General features: G+C 38.0%; 1 protein-coding gene across 4 annotated transcripts in view; it reads right to left on the reverse strand.

Moving 5' to 3' along the window:
- Positions 1 to 18086, reverse strand: part of POF1B (POF1B actin binding protein) — a 108753-nt gene that overhangs the window by 74114 nt on the left and 16553 nt on the right. For all 4 annotated transcript variants that reach the window (XM_049107857.1, XM_035711846.2, XM_025431822.3 and 1 more), the window contains one exon: positions 16021 to 16101. In XM_049107857.1, the coding sequence (XP_048963814.1) occupies positions 16021 to 16101 (81 nt within the window). The remainder of the gene's footprint in view (positions 1 to 16020; positions 16102 to 18086) is intronic.

The raw sequence follows: 18086 nt of genomic DNA on the forward strand, positions 1-18086 counted from the left end.
TGTAAAAATTCTTAAAACAACTGAATAAAACATGGGTTGTTGAGAATGCAAGAGACCCTTGAATCCAAAGCTATATATGTCTTATATTCAATTTTGAATAAAGGGTGTTCCTGGAATACTTTGGTGAAACAAACGTGCAAGTGATTAAATTTGGCTAGTTGACTATTAAATCTAAAGGTAGATATATTTAGAAAGATTCCCCTAGAAGCCCTTTTGTGTTTGCTTGTCTTTGTAAAAAAGCTTTTTTGGTAGTTATTTGCAATCATGAAACATATGTTTAAGAGCTTGCTATGGACAGTACACTTTGCTAAATTTTATAATGCATGAATCAAACTTAGATTATTACCAGGAACACTGAATATTGATCAGTATTCATGAAACAATATCCAACAGCTTACGTTTATAATGTCCTCAAGCTAAGAATGATATTTAGATTTTTTTAAAGATTTTATTTACTTATTCATGAGAGACACAGAGAGAAAGATAGAGAGGCAGAGACACAGGCAGAGGGAGAAGCAGGCTCCATGCAGGGAGTTGGATGCAGAACTCGATCCCAGGACCCCAGGATCACGCCCTGGGCTGAAGGCAGGCACTAAACCACTGAGCCACCCAGGAATCCCCGATATTTAGACTTTTAAAGGACTATAAATACAAAGAAGGCCAAAATCCTATGGGGACAGCAAAGCCTAAAATATTTACTATAATGACCTTTAGAGGAAAAGTTTGCTGATCTTTAGTATAGACGATATATGAAGATAAACATCTATAATACTGATTTTCAATAGGAAAAAACTGAAAGCCTTTCCCCTAAGATTAGGAACATGACAGGGATATACACTCTCACCACTGTTATTCAATATAGTACTAGAAGTCCTAGCCTCAGCAATCAGACAACAAAAAGAAAAAAAAAGGCATTCAAATTGGCAAAGAAGAAGTGAAACTCTCCCTCTTCTCAGATGATATGATATTGTATATAGAAAACTGAAAAGACTCCACCCCAAGGTTGTTAGAACTCATACAGCAATTCAGCAATGTGGCAGGATACAAAATGAATGCCCAGAAATAAGTGGCATTTCTATACACTAAGAATGAGACTGAAGAAAGAGAAATTAAGGAATCAACACCATTTACAATTGCACCCAAAACCATAAGATACTTAGGAATAAACCTAACCAAAGAGGTAAAGGATCTATACCCTAAAAACTATAGAACACTTATGAAAGAAATCAAATATGTAAAGAGCTGGAAAAACATTCCATACTCATGGATTATAAAAATAAATATTGTGAAAATGTCTATGCTACCCAGGGCAATTTACACATTCAATGCGAATCCCTATCAAAATATGGATATTTTTGCAATCAGAAGAGACCTATAATAGCCAGAGGAATATTGAAAAAGAAAACCAATGCTGGGGGCATCACAATGCCAGATTTCAAGCTGTATAACAAAGCTGTGATAATCAAGACAGTATAGTCTGGCACAAAAACAGACACATAGATCAATGGAACAGAATAGAGAATCCAGAAATGGGCACTCAACTCTATGGTCAACTAATATTCAACAAAGCAGGAAAGACTATCCACTGGAAAAAGGATGGTATCTTCAACAAGTGGTGTTGGGAAAATTGGACAGCCACATACAGAAGAATGAAACTAGACCATTCTCTTACACCATACACAAAAATAAACTCAAAACTGATGAAAGATCTAAATGTGAGACAAGATTCCATCAAAATCCTAAAGGAGAACATAGCCAACAACCATTATGAACTTTGCCACAGCAACTTCATGCAAGATACATCTATGAAGGCAAGGGAAACAAAAGCAAAAATGAACTACTGGGACTTCATCAAGATAAGAAGCTTTTGCACAGCAAAAGAAACAGTCAACAAAACTAAAAGACAACCTACAGAATGGGAGAAGATATTTGCAAATGACTTATCAGTTAAAGGGCTACTATCCAAGATCTATAGATCTTCTTTATAAAGAAGTTATGAAACTCAACACCCAAGAAACAGAAAATCCAGTCATGAAATGGGCAGAAGACATGAACAGAAATTTCCCCAAAGAAGACATACACATTGGCCAACAAGCACATGAAAAAACGCTCCAATCACTTTTCATCAGGGAAATAGAAATCAAAACCACAATGAGATACCATCTCACACCAGTGAGAATGGGGAAAATTAACAAGACAGGAAACAGAAATGTTGGAGAGGATGTGGAGAAAGGGGAACCCTCTTGCACTGTTGGTGGGAATGCAAACTGTTACAGCCACTCTGGAAAAGTATAGAGGTTCCTCAAGAAGTTAAAAATAGAGCTACCCTACTACCCAGCAATTGCACTTCTGCATATTGACCCCAAAGATACTGATGTAGTGAAATGCTGGGACATTTAAACCCCAATGTTTATAGCAGCAGTGTCCACAATAGCCAAACTGTGAAAGGATCCATGATGTCCCTTGAAAGAATGGATAAAGAAGATGTGGTGTGTGTATATACACACACACACAATGGAATATTACTTAGCCATCAGAAGAGATGAATACTCACCATTTGCTTTGATATGGATGGAACTGGAGAGTATTATTGCTGAGTGAAATAAGTCGATCAGAGAAGGACAATTATCATATGGTTTCACTCATATGTGGAATACAAGAATAGTGAAAGGGCTTATAAAGGAAAGGAGGGGGATTGAGTAGGAAAAATTAGAGAGGGAGACAAACCATTAAAGACTCCTAACTCTGGGAAACAAACAAAGAGTTGCAGAAGGGGAGGTGGGTGGGGAATGGGGTAACTGGGTGATGGGCACTGAGGAGGGCACTTGATGGAATGAGCACTGGGTGTTATAATATATGTTGGCAAATTGAATTTAAATATAAATATAATAAAAATATTTTTATATACCCCAAATTAATGAGACCATATAATGTTTGTCTTTCTCTGACTGACTTATTTCACTCAGCATAATACCCTCCAGTTCCATCCACGTCAAAGCAAATGGTGGGTATTTGTCACTGGGTGTTATTCTATATGCTGGCAAATTGAACACCAATAAAACAATAAATTAAAAAATATAAAAAATAATAAAAAATAAAAAAGCTAAAGTTCTAAAAAAAAAAGCCTATAATACCAGGTAGAAAACAGCAAGTTCCTAGAAGAGGTACAGAGAATAACTTATTGGATGGAATTAAGAAGAGAAAAAATTAAAATTCATGTGGCAGTACTCAAGTATGTTACTTGGATCAGGTGGCATTTGAGAGAAGGTTAAGATAGGCTTTGCATATGAGGACATGAAAGAAAATGGTATTCCAAATGTAGTAAACAAAATGAGGCATGAAACCAAGGCTGTGAAAGTGTAAATTACATATAAGGGAACAGATGGCAGGTGAAGATTGGTATTGAAAGCAATGAGAAGTTCTTGAATGCTTTAAACAGGGATGGGAGGTGAACATGCATCTACTTCAGCAAGATTCATTGGAGAAAAGAAAGAGTACAGGTGAGGAGATCAGTTAAGAGATTACCCAAAATTATCAAGAACAGTACTTTCCAAAGATGACTGTAAGATCTTATATCTGAGAAATCTATTATATAACCAATGGTGCCAAAAACAAAAGCGAGAAAAGTTGAGACACATTGAATTTTATGTGCTCCTGGTAAAAACCGAGGTCTGATTCATGGTTTTACTCCTCATAACATTTAGTAAATATATAGTGCATAGTAATCCCTTAAATATGTACTAAATTATTACAAAAAATTATCAGAGATTTTTACCAAAACGTGTAAGAAGGCATTCAGGTTATAAATGTCCAACACACAGGTGAGGGGGGATTTCATGGCTATATTTCTAGAATCATATGCTTAGATGATCTTATTAAATTCTTGTAATTGGTGAAAAGGCAAGTGAATATCAAAGACATAACTACATAAGTCTTAAGAGATATGAAAATCAGAAGAGAAAAATGAAAAAGTCAAGTGAAGAAAAATTTTCATAAATCAGTGGAAAGGAGAATGACAGTATATATGCTTCAGAGAGGTCAACAGCTGAGAATTCCAAAGCAGATTGGATTTGGACTACTACAGATCCATTGGATCGGGCTATTAAAATTAGTGGAAGAAGAAATAATGGGAAAAAGTTCTAGAGTCATAAAACCTGTATTTAGTACTGCCTCTATCATCTACTTGCTGTGGAAAGTCATTTACCTTCTTTGAGGCTGTTTTCTTATCATAGTGATAGTAATGCGGAATAATTTATATCAAGCAAAATAACGTATTTTAAAGTAACTTTAACTGTGATTTTAATGTATAAATGATATTGGCTTTTAATAATATAGTAATATAACATTTTAAGTCCATACTGCATTTAAAAGTTTATGAGAACCTTGTTAGAACTATTCTAAGATATCAAGGTAAAGTATATATAAAAAATAGGCTTATTGAGGGCAGGGACTATATCCATCTTGAAAATCCCGTAGTGATAACTGGATGAAAAGAGATGATATGAATGTTTATCTTAAGGATATAAGCACCTTCTAGAAGGATAAACAAAGTTAGCAAAAGAAAATTTCTCTTTGTTTACTATAAATGCTGAACTGCTATTGTTTTTAAGAAGAAAAATGGGTTAGGTCCTAACAGTGTTGATTCTCTCGCTTTTTTAAATGACTTACTGAAAAAAAAAGACTTCCAAGTTTAGGGGACTATTATTTTCCCAAAATATGTAAGAAAGTAAAATAAAATTTTATTATATTTGAATAAATCATTCTGAGTAAAACAGATCAGCAAAATAAGTTTAATTAGAAGTCAGATTTTTCACAAATGAGCTGGTAGACAGATTTACTATTTTGGCAGCTTATATTTTATCTGTACATTTGAATTGGTGCCAGATCCACCCTAAAATTAATAGGTGTCTTCAAAGATGGCTGATCTTATCATCTTAATTGTTACTTTTAGAACCTCTGGCAGTAGTTCTCACATCTAACCAAGTACATAATCCCCAGCATCTACTTTGCTGTTCCCAGGCCATGAAAATTTGCTGAAGAAAGTTACAAAATATTTGCTGATTTGGCTCTGTACAAATTCAAGTTTTTTAACTTTAAGAGCCCTTCTAACCTTCATGGTCATAGTCATATTTCTCAAATTTTCTACAACTCTGCTTACAATTTTTTCCCAAATTCTTCAATCCCCTGTGCTCACATTCTCTCATTCTCTTTCTTCTTCTTGAGAGAACCAAGATCTATCCAATGAGATTCCTTCATTTTCCACCCTACCTCAAAAATCTCTTCAACTTCTGCTACTTCCATCTCATTACCAAGAAAGACATACTCCTCCTTTTATCCTGAAGTCACTTCTGTAGAAAATCCTATCCCCTCTTGTCTATTCCAGAATTGTGTCCCATTTGTCCCCTTTCTATGTGGCATCTTTAGTCTTATTACTGGTTCTCCCTCTGCCCCTCCCTCTATTCTCTCTCTCTCTCTCTCATAAATAAATAAACAAATAAATCTTTTAAAAATGATCTGGAGAGAGGTGACTGGTTGGCTTAGTTGGCTGAATGTCTGACTTTTGATCTCAGCTCAGGTCTTAATCTCAGGGTCATGGGTTCAGCTCCACAATGGGCTCCACTCTGGGTGTGGTGCCTACTTAATAAAAAAAATGACCTGGAGAAAAGTCACATTTGAGATAGAGTCTTGGGAGTTATTCCTCTGAAAATTGTCATTGTAGCTATGAGAATGACTGAGAAAACTGATGGGTAATGGAGAGGTACAGAACCTTGTGAAATGCCTAATTTAAGAAAACAGAAATAAATCTCTCAGATCTCCAAGATTCTGTTTTATCCTCTTGCTACAATCCCATCTTTACTTCTTTTGCCAATATCCTTCTTAGAAGAGTACTCCTCATTTATTTCCTCCACTTCTTGATCTATTCACTCATTAACTTTTCAATGTTAACTGTAATAATACCTTATATACCACAATAAATCCTTCTCTGATTCCCCAAAAAGTGTTATCTCCAATCAAGGAACATCAATAAGACTTCATCTGTAGGGGAGGGGCAAAATGGCGGAAGAGTAGGGTCCCCAAATCACCTGTCCCCACCAAATTACCTAAATAACCGTCAAATCATCCTGAGAATCTACGAATTTGGCCTGAGATTTAAAGAGAGAACACCTGGAATGCTACAGTGACAAGAGTTCACGCTTCTATCAAGGTAGGAAGACGGGGAAAAAGAAATAAAAAAACAAAAGGCATCCCAGGGGGAGGGGCCCCACGAGGAGCCGGGCTAAGGCCGGGGTGAGTGTCCCCAGGAAAGGAGAGCCCCGTCCCGGAGAAGCAGGAGCTGCACCAATCTTCCCGGGTGGAAAGGCGCTCGCAGGGAGTTGGAGCAGGACCCAGGAGGGCGGGGATGCCCTCAGGCTCCCGGGGACACTAACAGACACCTGCGCCCCTGAGAGAGTGTGCGGAGCTCCCTAAAGGGCTGCAGCGCGCACACGCATTGACCCGGGAGCAGCTCAGAGGGGCTCTGGCGGCGGATCAGCGGAGGGGGCTGCGGGGCCCCGGGAGCAGCTCAGAAGCGGCTCCAGCAGAGGAAGAGGCTCCCTGCAGAGGGGGCTGCGCGGCTGGGGGAGCAGCTCGGAGGGGCTCGGGTGGCGGCTCCGCGGAGGGTGCTGCGTCAGCGGGAGAGTGAATCCAACAGCGCAGGCCCCAGAGCACTGGGCGCCGGGGACACAGCCCAGGATCCTGCCTCCCCCCAGGACAGGCAGAGGCCGGGAGGGCCCAGGACAGCAAGGACGCTCCTGCCAGAGCTGAGCAGATCAGCGGCCCCGCCCCGGAGCCTCCAGGCCCTGCAGACTGAGAGCTTCCTAGTTACTGTGGGAGCTGAATCCAGGTTTCCAGAGCTGGCCCCGCCACTAGGGCTGTTGCTCCTGGGGCCTCACGGGGTAAACAACCCCCACTGAGCCCTGCACCAGGCAGGGGGCAGAGCAACTCCCCCAAGTGCTAACACCTGAAAATCAGCACAACAGGCCCCTCCCCCAGAAGACCAGCTAGACGGACAAGTTCCAGGGGAAGTCAAGGGAGTTAAAGTATACAGAATCAGAAGATACTCTCCCGTGGTTTTTTTTATTTTCTTTTTGATTTCTGTTTGCTTCCCCCACCCCTTTTTTTCCTTTCTTTCTTTTTCTTTCTCTTTTTCTTCTTTTTTCTTTTTTTTCTTTTTTCTTTTTCTTTTTTATTTCCTTCTTTCTCTCCTCTCTTTTGTCATTTTCCTCTCCTTTCCCCAATACAACTTGTTTTTGGCCACTCTGCACTGAGCAAAATGACTAAAAGGAAAACCTCACCTCAAAAGAAAGAACCAAGGATCCCTGGGTGGCGCAGCGGTTTGGCGCCTGCCTTTGGCCCAGGGCGCGATCCTGGAGACCCGGGATCCAATCCCATATCAGACTCCCGGTGCATGGAGCCTGCTTCTCCCTCTGCCCGTGTCTCTGCCTCTCTCTCTCTCTGTGACTATCATAAGTAAATAAATAAAAATTAAAAAAAAAGAAAGAATCAGAAACAATCCTCTCTCCCACAAGTTACAAAATCTGGATTACAATTCAATGTCAGAAAGCCAATTCAGAAGCACTATTATACAGCTACTGGTGGCTCTAGAAAAAAGCATAAAGGACTCAAGAGACTTCATGACTGCAGAATTTATATCCAATCAGGCAGAAATTAAAAATCAATTGAATGAGATGCAATCCAAACTATAAATCCTGACGATGAGGGATAACGAGGTAGAAGAACGAGTGAGTCACATAGAAGACAAGTTGATGGAAAAGAAGGAAACTGAGGAAAAAAGACAAACAATTAAAAGATCATGAAGATAGATTAAGGGAAATAAACGACAGCCTGAGGAAGAAAAACCTACGTTTAATTGCGGTTTCCGAGGGCACCAAAAGGGCCAGAGGGCCAGAATATGTATTTGAACAAATCATAGCTGAAAACATTCCTAATCTGGGAAGGGAAACATGCATTCAGATCCAGGAAATAGAAGATCCCCCCCTAAAATCAATAAAAACCGTTCAACACCTCGACATTTAATAGTGAAGCTTGCAAATTCCAAAGATAAAGAGAAGATCCTTAAAGCAGCAAGAGACAAGATATCCCTGACTTTTATGGGGAGGAGGTAAAAGTAGACCACTCCACAGAGACCTGGCAGGCCAGAAAGGGCTGGCAGGATATATTCAGGGTCCTAAATGAGAAAAATATAGAAACAAAAATACTTTATCCAGCAAGGCTCTCATTCAGAATGGTAGGAGAGATAAAGAGCTTCCAAGACAGGCCAGAACTGAAAGAATATGTGACCTCCAAACCAGCTCTGCAAGAAATTTTAAGGGGGACTCTTCAAATTCACCTTTAAGAAGAAATTCAGTGGAACAATCCAGAAAAACCGGGACTGAATAGATATCATGATGACACTAAACTCAAATCTTTCAATAGTAACTCTGAACGTGAACGGGCTTAATGACCCCATCAAAAGGCGCAGGGTGTCAGACTGGATAAAAAAGCAGGACCCATCTATTTGCTGTCTACAAGAGACTCATTTTAGACAGAAGGACACCTACAACCTGAAAATAAGGTTGGAGAACCTTTTGCCACTCAAATGGTCCTCAAAAGAAAGCAGAGGTAGCCATCCTTATATTTGATACACTAAAATATACCCTGAAGACTGTAGTGAGAGATGAAGAGGGACACTATATCATACTTCAAGGATCTATCCAACAAGAGGACTTAACAATCCTCAATGTATATGCCCCCAATGTGGGAGCTGCCAAATATATCAATCAATTAATAACCAAAGTGAAGACATACTTAGATAATAATACACTTATACTTGGTGACTTCATCTAGCTCTTTCGATACTCTATAGGTCTTCTAAGCACAACATCTCCAGAGGAACGAGAGCTTTAAATGATACACTGGACCAGATGGATTTCACAGATATCTACAGAACTTTACATCCAAACTCAACTGAAAACACATTCTTCTCAAGTACACATGGAAATTTCTCCAGAATAGACCACATATTGGATAACAAATCGGGTCTGAACCAATACCAAAAGATTGGGATCGTCCCCTGCATATTCACAGACCATAATGCCTTGAAATTAGAACTAAATCACAACAAGAAGTTTGGAAGGACCTCAAACCCGTGGTGGTTAAAGACCATCCTGCTAAAAGATGAAAGGGTCAACCATGAAATTAAGGAAGAATTAAAAAGATTCATGGAAACTAATGAAAATGAAGATACAACCATTCAAAATCTTTGGGATGCAGCAAAAGCAGTCCTGAGGGGGAAATACATCGCAATACAAGCATCCATCCAAAAACTGGAAAGAACTCAAATACAAAACCTAACCTTACACCTAAGGGAGCTAGAGAAAAAACAGCAAACAGATCCTACACCCAGCAGAAAAAAAGAGTTAATAATGATTCAAACAGAAATCAACGAAATCGAGACCAGAAGAACTGTGGAACAGATCAACAAAACCAGGAGTTGGTTCTTTGAAAGAATTAATAAGATAGATAAGCCATTAGCCAGCCTTATTAAAAATAATAGAGAGAAGACTCATTAATAAAATTATGAAGGAGAAAGGAGAGATCACTACCAACACCAAGAAAATACAAACGATTGAAAAAACATATTATGAACAGGTATACGCCAATAAATTAGGCACTCTAGAAGAAATGGACGCATTCTTGGAAATCCACAAACTACCGAAACTGGAACAGGAAGAAATAGAACTCCTGAACAGGCCAATAACCAGGGAGGAAATTGAAGCAGTCATCAAAAACCTCCCAAGACACAAGACTACAGGGCCAGATGGCTTCCCAGGGGAATTCTATCAAACGTTAAAGAACAAACCATACCTATTGTACTAAAGCTGTTTGGAAGGATAGAAAGAGATAGAGTATTTCCAAACTCGTTCTATGGGGCCAGCATCACCTTAATTCCAAAACCAGAAAAAGACCCCACCAAAAAGGAGAATTACAGACCAATATCCCTGATGAACATGGATGCAAAAATTCTCAGCAAGATACTAGCCAATAGGATCCAACAATACATTAAGAAAATTTATTGACCATGACCAACTAGGATTTATCCCCGGAACACAAGGCTGGTTCAACACCCATAAAACAATCAATGTGATTCATCATATCAGCAAGAGAAAAACCAAGAACCATATGATCCTCTCATTAGATGCAGAGAAAGCATTTGACAAAATACAGCATCCATTTCTGATCAAAACTCTTCAGAGTGTAGGGATAGAGGGAACATTCCTCAACATCTTAAAAGCCATCTACGAAAAGCCCACAGCAAATATCATTCTCAATGGGGAAGCACTCGGAGCCTTTCCCCTAAGATCAGGAACAAGACAAGGATGTCCACTCTCACCACTGCTATTCAACATAGTACTGGATGTACCAGCCTCAGCAATCAGACAACAAAAAGACATTAAAGGCATTCAAATTGGCAAAGAAGAAGTCAAACTCTCCCTCTTCGCCGATGACATGATACTCTACATAGAAAACCCAAAAGCCTCCACCCCAAGATTGCTAGAACTCATACAGCAATTCGGTAGCGTGGCAGGACACAAAATCAATGCCCAGAAATCAGTGGCATTTTTATACACTAACAATGAGACTGAAGAAAGAGAAATTAAGGAGTCAATCCCATTTACAATTGCACCCAAAAGCATAAGATATCTAGGAATAAACCTAACCAAAGAGTAAAGGATCTATACCCTCAAAACTATAGAACGCTTCTGAAAGAACTTGAGGAAGACAAAAAGAGATGGAAAAATATTCCATGCTCATGGATTGGCAAAATTAATATTGTGAAATTGTCAATGTTACCCAGGGCAATATACACGTTTAATGCAATCCCTATCAAAATACCATGGACTTTCTTCAGAGAGTTAGAACAAATTGTTTTAAGATTTGTGTGGAATCAGAAGAGACCCCGAATAGCCAGGGGAATTTTAAAAAAGAAAACCATATCTGGGGGCATCACAACGCCAGATTTCAGGTTGTACTACAAAGCTGTGGTCATCATGACAGTGTGGTACTGGAACAAAAACAGACACATAGATCAATGGAACAGAATAGAGAACCCAGAAGTGGACCCTGAACTTTATGGCCAACTAATATTCGACAAAGGAGGAAATACTATCCATTGGAATAAAGTCTCTTCAATAAATGGTGCTGGGAAAATTGGACATCCACATTCAGAAGAATGAAACTAGACCACTCTCTTTCACCATACACAAAGATCAACTCAAAATGGATGAAAGATCTAAATGTGAGACAAGATTCCATCAAAATCCTAGAGGAGAACACAGGCAACATCCTTTTTGAACTCGGCCACAGTAACTTCTTGCAAGATACATCCACGAAGGCAAAAGAAACAAAAGTAAAAATGAACTATTGGGACTTCATTAAGATAAGAAGCTTTTGCACAGCAAAGGATACAGTCAACAAAACCCAAAGACAACCTACAGAATGGGAGCAGGTATTTGCAAATGACGTATCAGATAAAGGGCTAGTATCCAAGATCTATAAAGAACTTCTTAAACTCAACACCAAAGAAAGAAACAATCCAATCATGAAATGGGCAAAAGACATGAACAGAAATCTCTCAGAGGAAGACATAGACATGGCCAACATGCACATGAGAAAATGCTCTGCATCACTTGCCATCAGGGAAATACAAATCAAAACCACAATGAGATCCCACCTCACACCAGTGAGAATGGGGAACATTAACAAGGCAGGAAACCACAAATGTTGCAGAGGATGCGGAGAAAAGGGAACCTTCTTACACTGTTGGTGGGAGTGTGAACTGGTGCAGCCACTCTGGAAAACTGTGTGGAGGTTCCTCAAAGAGTTAAAAATAGACCTGCCCTAGGACCCAGCAATTGCACTGTTGGAGATTTACCCCAAAGATACAGATGCAATGAAACTCCGGGACACCTGCACCCTGATGTTTATAGCAGCAATGTCCACAATAGCCAAACTGTGGAAGGAGCCTAGGTGTCCATCGAAAGATGAATGGATAAAGAAGATGTGGTTTATGTTTAGAATGGAATATTACTCAGCCATTAGAAATGACAAATACCCACCATTTGCTTCAACGTGGATTGAACTGGAGGGTATTGTGCTGAGTGAAGTAAGTCAATCGGAGGACAAACATTATATGTTCTCATTCATTTGAGGAATATAAACTATAGTGAAAGGGAATATAAGGGATTGGAGAAGAAATGTGTGGGAAATATCAGAAAGGGAGACATAACATGAAAGACTCCTAACTCTGGGAAACGAACTAGGGGTGGTGGAAGGGGAGGAGTGGGGGTGAATGGGTGTCGGGTACTGAGGGGGGCACTTGATGGGATGAGCACTGGGTGTTATTCTGTATGTTGGTAAATTGAACACCAATAAAAATAAATTTATTATAAAAAAAGACTTTATCTGTAATTTTTTCCTGGAAGCTATCATACACCCCACCATATATTTTATATTGCTATTTGTGGACATACCCTATTTCCCTTGCAAGAGGAACTATAAGCTCTTTTGCTATGGCAACCATGTCTTGTTTCCTATCCTCCTATTTGAAGGCTATACAGTGCCCTCCCCATAGCAGGAGCTCTACAACTAGAAAATTAATAAAACTGATTAATATCAATTGGATCCTATCTACTGATAGAACAAAAACATTTTCTTCATTTCTAGGTCAAGTTATATACCAGAATACGTGAATGCTTTGGCTAAAATGACAATAAATGCAGAATGAAGATCATGAACAACCAAAAATAAAAAAGAAGGTTGAACAGAGGTAGAAGGAAATCATCATAAGAGAAGTAGATTGAGATCAATTTAATTACAAGGAGTAGAAGTGAAGATTAGACAAGCTGGGAGGTGAAAGAGGATAAATTTGCCATTTAGGAGGCTCAGCTTATTATAAATATTGTAATTAAGTCAGAATCTTCTCCTAGGGGGATTTAAAAGAGCAAACAAAAAGGCATATTCATAGATAAATAAAATGGGAGATATATCAAAATAAGATTTTCAAGCTGCTCTGCAAAACCAGTTAGATTATTTCTGTTTACAAAGCATAGGGGTTGAAATTTGTTTTATTTCTCAATAGAGAGTTACAAGCTTTAAAATAATCATTACCATCTTTTGGAGGTTTTCCTTGAGAAACAATTTGCTTTTTGGTAGTTGTACACAGTCAATATAATAAGCCTTTACATGGGCAGGCTCAGTGGTACAAATATGTTATGTATTTCCATACATACCTCTAATTTCTCTGCCTTGAAAGGGAAACAGGACATAAAGACTCCTAACTCTGGGAAACGAACTAGGGGTGGTGGAAGGGGAGGAGGGCATGGGGTGGGGGTGAATGGGTGACGGGCACTGAGGGGGATGCTTGGCGGGATGAGCACTGGGTGTTATTCTGTATGTTGGCAAATTGAACACCAATAAAAAATAAATTTATTATTAAAAAAATTATTTCTCTGCCTTTTATTACACTGGGATGATGGGAGGGAAGTTGGTATGTAGATGAGTATCTGGATCCTAATTCACCTACATCTTAATTTGCAAATGTATTTTTTCCAGATCATCATTATTCAATTTCTGTTCCCATTCTTGTATTTGTAACTGAATGGTTTGGGTCTAGTTAAGAGCTCAAGTTTCAAGAAGATTGGGACTTTGTTTTTGTTCGCTGCTCTATACCCAATTCTTGGAGCAATTTTTAGTACATAGCAGACAATTTATAAATATTCAATGAGTAAATAACTGAACTTCTTTGTGCTTCTTTTTCTCACCTTTTAAGGATTAAATAGGATAAAATCTGTAGATCTTCTACCACGGAGCATATGTCCAATAAACATGAATTCTTCCCTTTCTTCATTAACTTAAGAATAAGTATTTACCTAAAGTCATATAAGAAACACTGGCAAAGTAGGTTGGAATCTAAATTATTTGATATTTAAAACTTACTCTGTGAATATATCCTAGGTAAACACAGCAATTCTCACATTATGAAAAAATAGTGCTATCTAGAACTAATTTTTTGAAAGCCAAGAATATCAAGTGTAATATGCATCCAAATATATATATTCCCCAGTTTCTGTATGAAGGAAAGGAAAAGGAGAAAGAGGGAGGAAGAAGGGGAAAGTGATCATGTTCTAGAAAAATGCACATTTTCATCTGCCAAGCTTTCTTTATGTCTCCCTTCCCCAACACACTTTTCAGATCTCTTGTTTAAACATTTAATTCTGAAAGAAGGCACAAGCACCTCATTTAATATAATCACATTCTCCTTTGATACTTATAAAGATATGTGAAAACTGAAGCAAATGTTCAAAATAATCATCCCCCCACCACAAGAGCTTGCATGCTCATATGTTCACACATGCACACACTTTCACATCTGAAGTAAATAATTATTTTATTTTGTGAGTAAGGGGAGTATTCTTTCCTGCAATAGTGGAGAAATAGAGATCAAAGCAAAGAATTGCCATATTATTATCTGTGGTACAGTTTCTATCTGTGATACTTTGTCCCTATAACCCCAAAGAACCTCCTGTTGCAGCTAAAGAAGGGCTATATATGGTTTTGTGTGTGTTGAGGAAGGATTTTTACTGTGGGAAATTTTTTTCTTAATTTTCCCCTCAAAATGAAATAGAGAATAATATCCTAGTTTGTAAAATATAAACTTTATATCTTAGAAAACATCAATATAATTTTCAAAAAAGCTCATTGCTAGGCACCAAAGTTCATAGCATAGGCAAAAAAAGGCATGGAGGCAGTTTTGAACTTTTGATTTTTCATTTTTTTCTTCCTAGCCCATATCTCAATGGAAAATCTAAATAAATTAAGGATTCCAGTCCCTGATGTAACAGCTGATAGCTGCTATGTGAAGTCAGTGAAAGAACCTTGTCCTTTTTGGGATGCCTGGGAGATTCAGCAGTTGAGCGTCTGCCTTCAGCTCAGGGTGTGATCCAGGAGTCCCAGAGTCGAGTCCTACATCAGGCGCCCTGCAGGGAGCCTGCTTCTCCCTCTGCCTATGTCTCTGCCTCTCTCTATCTCTGTGTCTCTCATGAATAAATGAATAAAATCTTTTTTTAAAAAAAAGAACTTTGTCCTTTTTCCCCTTGGCTCGAAGGGTACAAAATCCTTTGTAGTACAAAGGTGGGGCTATAGATGTAGAAAGATTTTATAATTCGAGAATTTCCATGCTGCTTGGAACTGTTGCCTCACTAAATCAGAAAATATGGACACATAGTTGTCTGAAATTAAAAATGACTTTTTAAAATAGTGATTTGAAGGGGCACAAGCACTCCAAAGTTTATAGCAGCAATGTTCACAATAGCCAAACCATGGAAAGAACCCAAATGTCCATCAACAGATGAATAGATAAAGAAGATGTGGTACATATATACAATGAAATATTAGTCATCAAAAAGAATGATGTGAGTAGAGCTAGAGTGTATTATGCTAAGCAAAATAAGTCAGTCAGAGAAAGATAAATACCATATGACTTTATTCATATGTGGAATTTAAAAAAACAAAATGGATGAATATGGGGGAAGGGAAGGAAAAATAAAATAAGATTAAAACAGAGAGAGGCAAACCATAAGAGATTCTTAACTATAGGAAACAAACTGAGGATTGCTGGAGGGGAAGTGGATGGGAGGAAGGGATAATTGGATGATGGGAATTAAGGAAGGCAATTGATATAATGAGCACTGGGTGTTATATGCAACTGATGAATAAAAAAATAAAATAAAAGACTAAATCTTTAAAAAATATTTTAAAAATGACTTTTTAATACTAATGATTATAAATTAACTTTATAACTGGAGGAAACTCCCAATAGTCTGATTTTAGTGATTGGATAATTGACTCACCCTTCTCATTTAAGCTATCAACTTCTAAGGAATTATAGGTTGGGACAAGAGTTTGGGTGATATAGCTTACCTGTTCAGGATTTTGTACTATGTATCTCTTAATATTAGTCTGTGGACATGCAGTGACTTTCACTGTTGGAGAATGGAGTTCCTGTAAAGAAAGATAAAAGCTGCATATAATTATAGTTGCTTAGTGACCTTGAAGTCATTAAAAATAATAGGGAGCAATTTTCAGAGTGAAATTTTAAGTCATTTGCATAAATGATGACATGTGAATTTGTGGTTTTAGTTAATTTCAGCCTTAGAAACATATATTTATGCATGTGTTTATGTGTTTAGCACTGTTAACTATCTCTATTATACTCATTTCATGTTAATTTATTACACATTCCAAGCATTTTGATGAGAGTTTCAAAATCTTCATTACATTGTAAATGCTCCACAGTATTAGAAGAAAATATAGCTTAATATTTATTAGTTATCTCCTATTTTATTTTTTTAATTTTTTTATTTATTTATGATAGTCACACACACAGAGAGAGAGGCAGAGACATAGGCAGAGGGAGAAGCAGGCTCCATGCACCAGGAGCCCGTCGTGGGATTCGATCCGGGGTCTCCAGGATCGCGCCCTGGGCCAAAGGCAGGCGCCAAACCACTGCGCCACCCAGGGATCCCTAGTTATCTCCTATTTTAAAAAGTGGAAGGAGGGACACCTGGGTGGGTCAGCGGCTGAGTGTCCACTTTTTGGCTCAGGGAGTGATCCTGGGGTCCAAGGATCAAGTCTTGCATTTGGGTCCCAGTAGGGAGCCTGCTTCTCCCTCTGCCTATGTCTCTGCCTCTCTCTCTGTCTTTCATTAATAAATAAATAAAATCCTCAAGAAAAAAATTCTTTGGGACACCTGGGTGGCTCAGTGGTTGAGCACCTGTCTTTGGCTCAGGCATGATCCCAGGGCCCTGCAGGGAGCCCGCTTCTCCCTCTGCCTAAGTCTCTGCCTCTGTGTGTGTGTGTGTGTGTGTGTGTGTGTGTGTGTGTGTCATGAATAAATAAATACACGAAATCTTAAAAAAAAGAAATAAAAATTATTTAAACAGAAGGAGACACAAAGAGAAAAATGTGTGTTTGTATGTGTGTGTGTGTTTGTGTACTTAAACATTTAAATCTTCAGGGTGTTGGTGGGAGAAGGCCATAAATAACATTAAAAGGGAGACAAAACACTAAAACAAAGTCATTTGTAAACTTTTGATGGAAAAAGAATCAATATCATTAATATAGAGTTTTTATACCTCAATAAAAAAATTCCTACTAGTAGAAAAATCAGCAAATAACATGAACATTAAAAAAAATAACATGAACATTTATAATAGAAGAAAAACAAATGGTTAATAGCAAGAAGTATTCAACCAAGCTAAGAATCAAATAAACATAACAACAGAACACTGTATTTTAATTAGAAAAAAAAATAATACCGCTGAAGGTATAGCTGGGAGAAGAACTTTCCTCTGGAGAGGGGGAAGATTAATCATCCATAGGCTGAAATAGGTAGCTATTAAAATAAGGATTTTGAGTAAATACAAATTTACATGAAAAAGCTCATAATATCATATAAGAGTAAGTGATAAATGAAGATATGAATAAGCATATATGGTATGATCTAAATTATTTAGTTGAATGAAGGAAAACAAAATGCTAATAATACTATCTGTGGGTAAGAGAAGAGATCATGCGTGATTTTTATTTCTTTTACTCTACAATTTTTTATGGTTCCAAAATTCTCTACAATAAACATATTTGCATTATCAGAAATAAAACACAGTAAACCCAATTTTAAAGCCTTCATTATGAAAAGTAGCAGCTAATGCAATTTATTGCCTGTATCTGAATACAGTGAATAGCTCTGTGATTTAAGTGGACTTACTTTTCTGAGGTAATCCTGTCTTGGTGGTCCTGTAGGGCTCTATATCTATCTCTGTTGCAGCCTTTATCCCACTGTTCTATGTTTTGTTGTATATGTGACCCATGCTAGTTTGTGAGCTTTTGAGAAGAGTAATTGGGTCTATTACATCTTTGTACAATATTTGATACATAGTGAGCACTTAACAAATGTTTGCTAAATAAATGCATGACTCTAGGGGCAC

The sequence above is a fragment of the Canis lupus genome, chromosome X, assembly GCF_003254725.2.
Source record: "Canis lupus dingo isolate Sandy chromosome X, ASM325472v2, whole genome shotgun sequence".
NCBI lineage: Eukaryota > Metazoa > Chordata > Mammalia > Carnivora > Canidae > Canis > Canis lupus.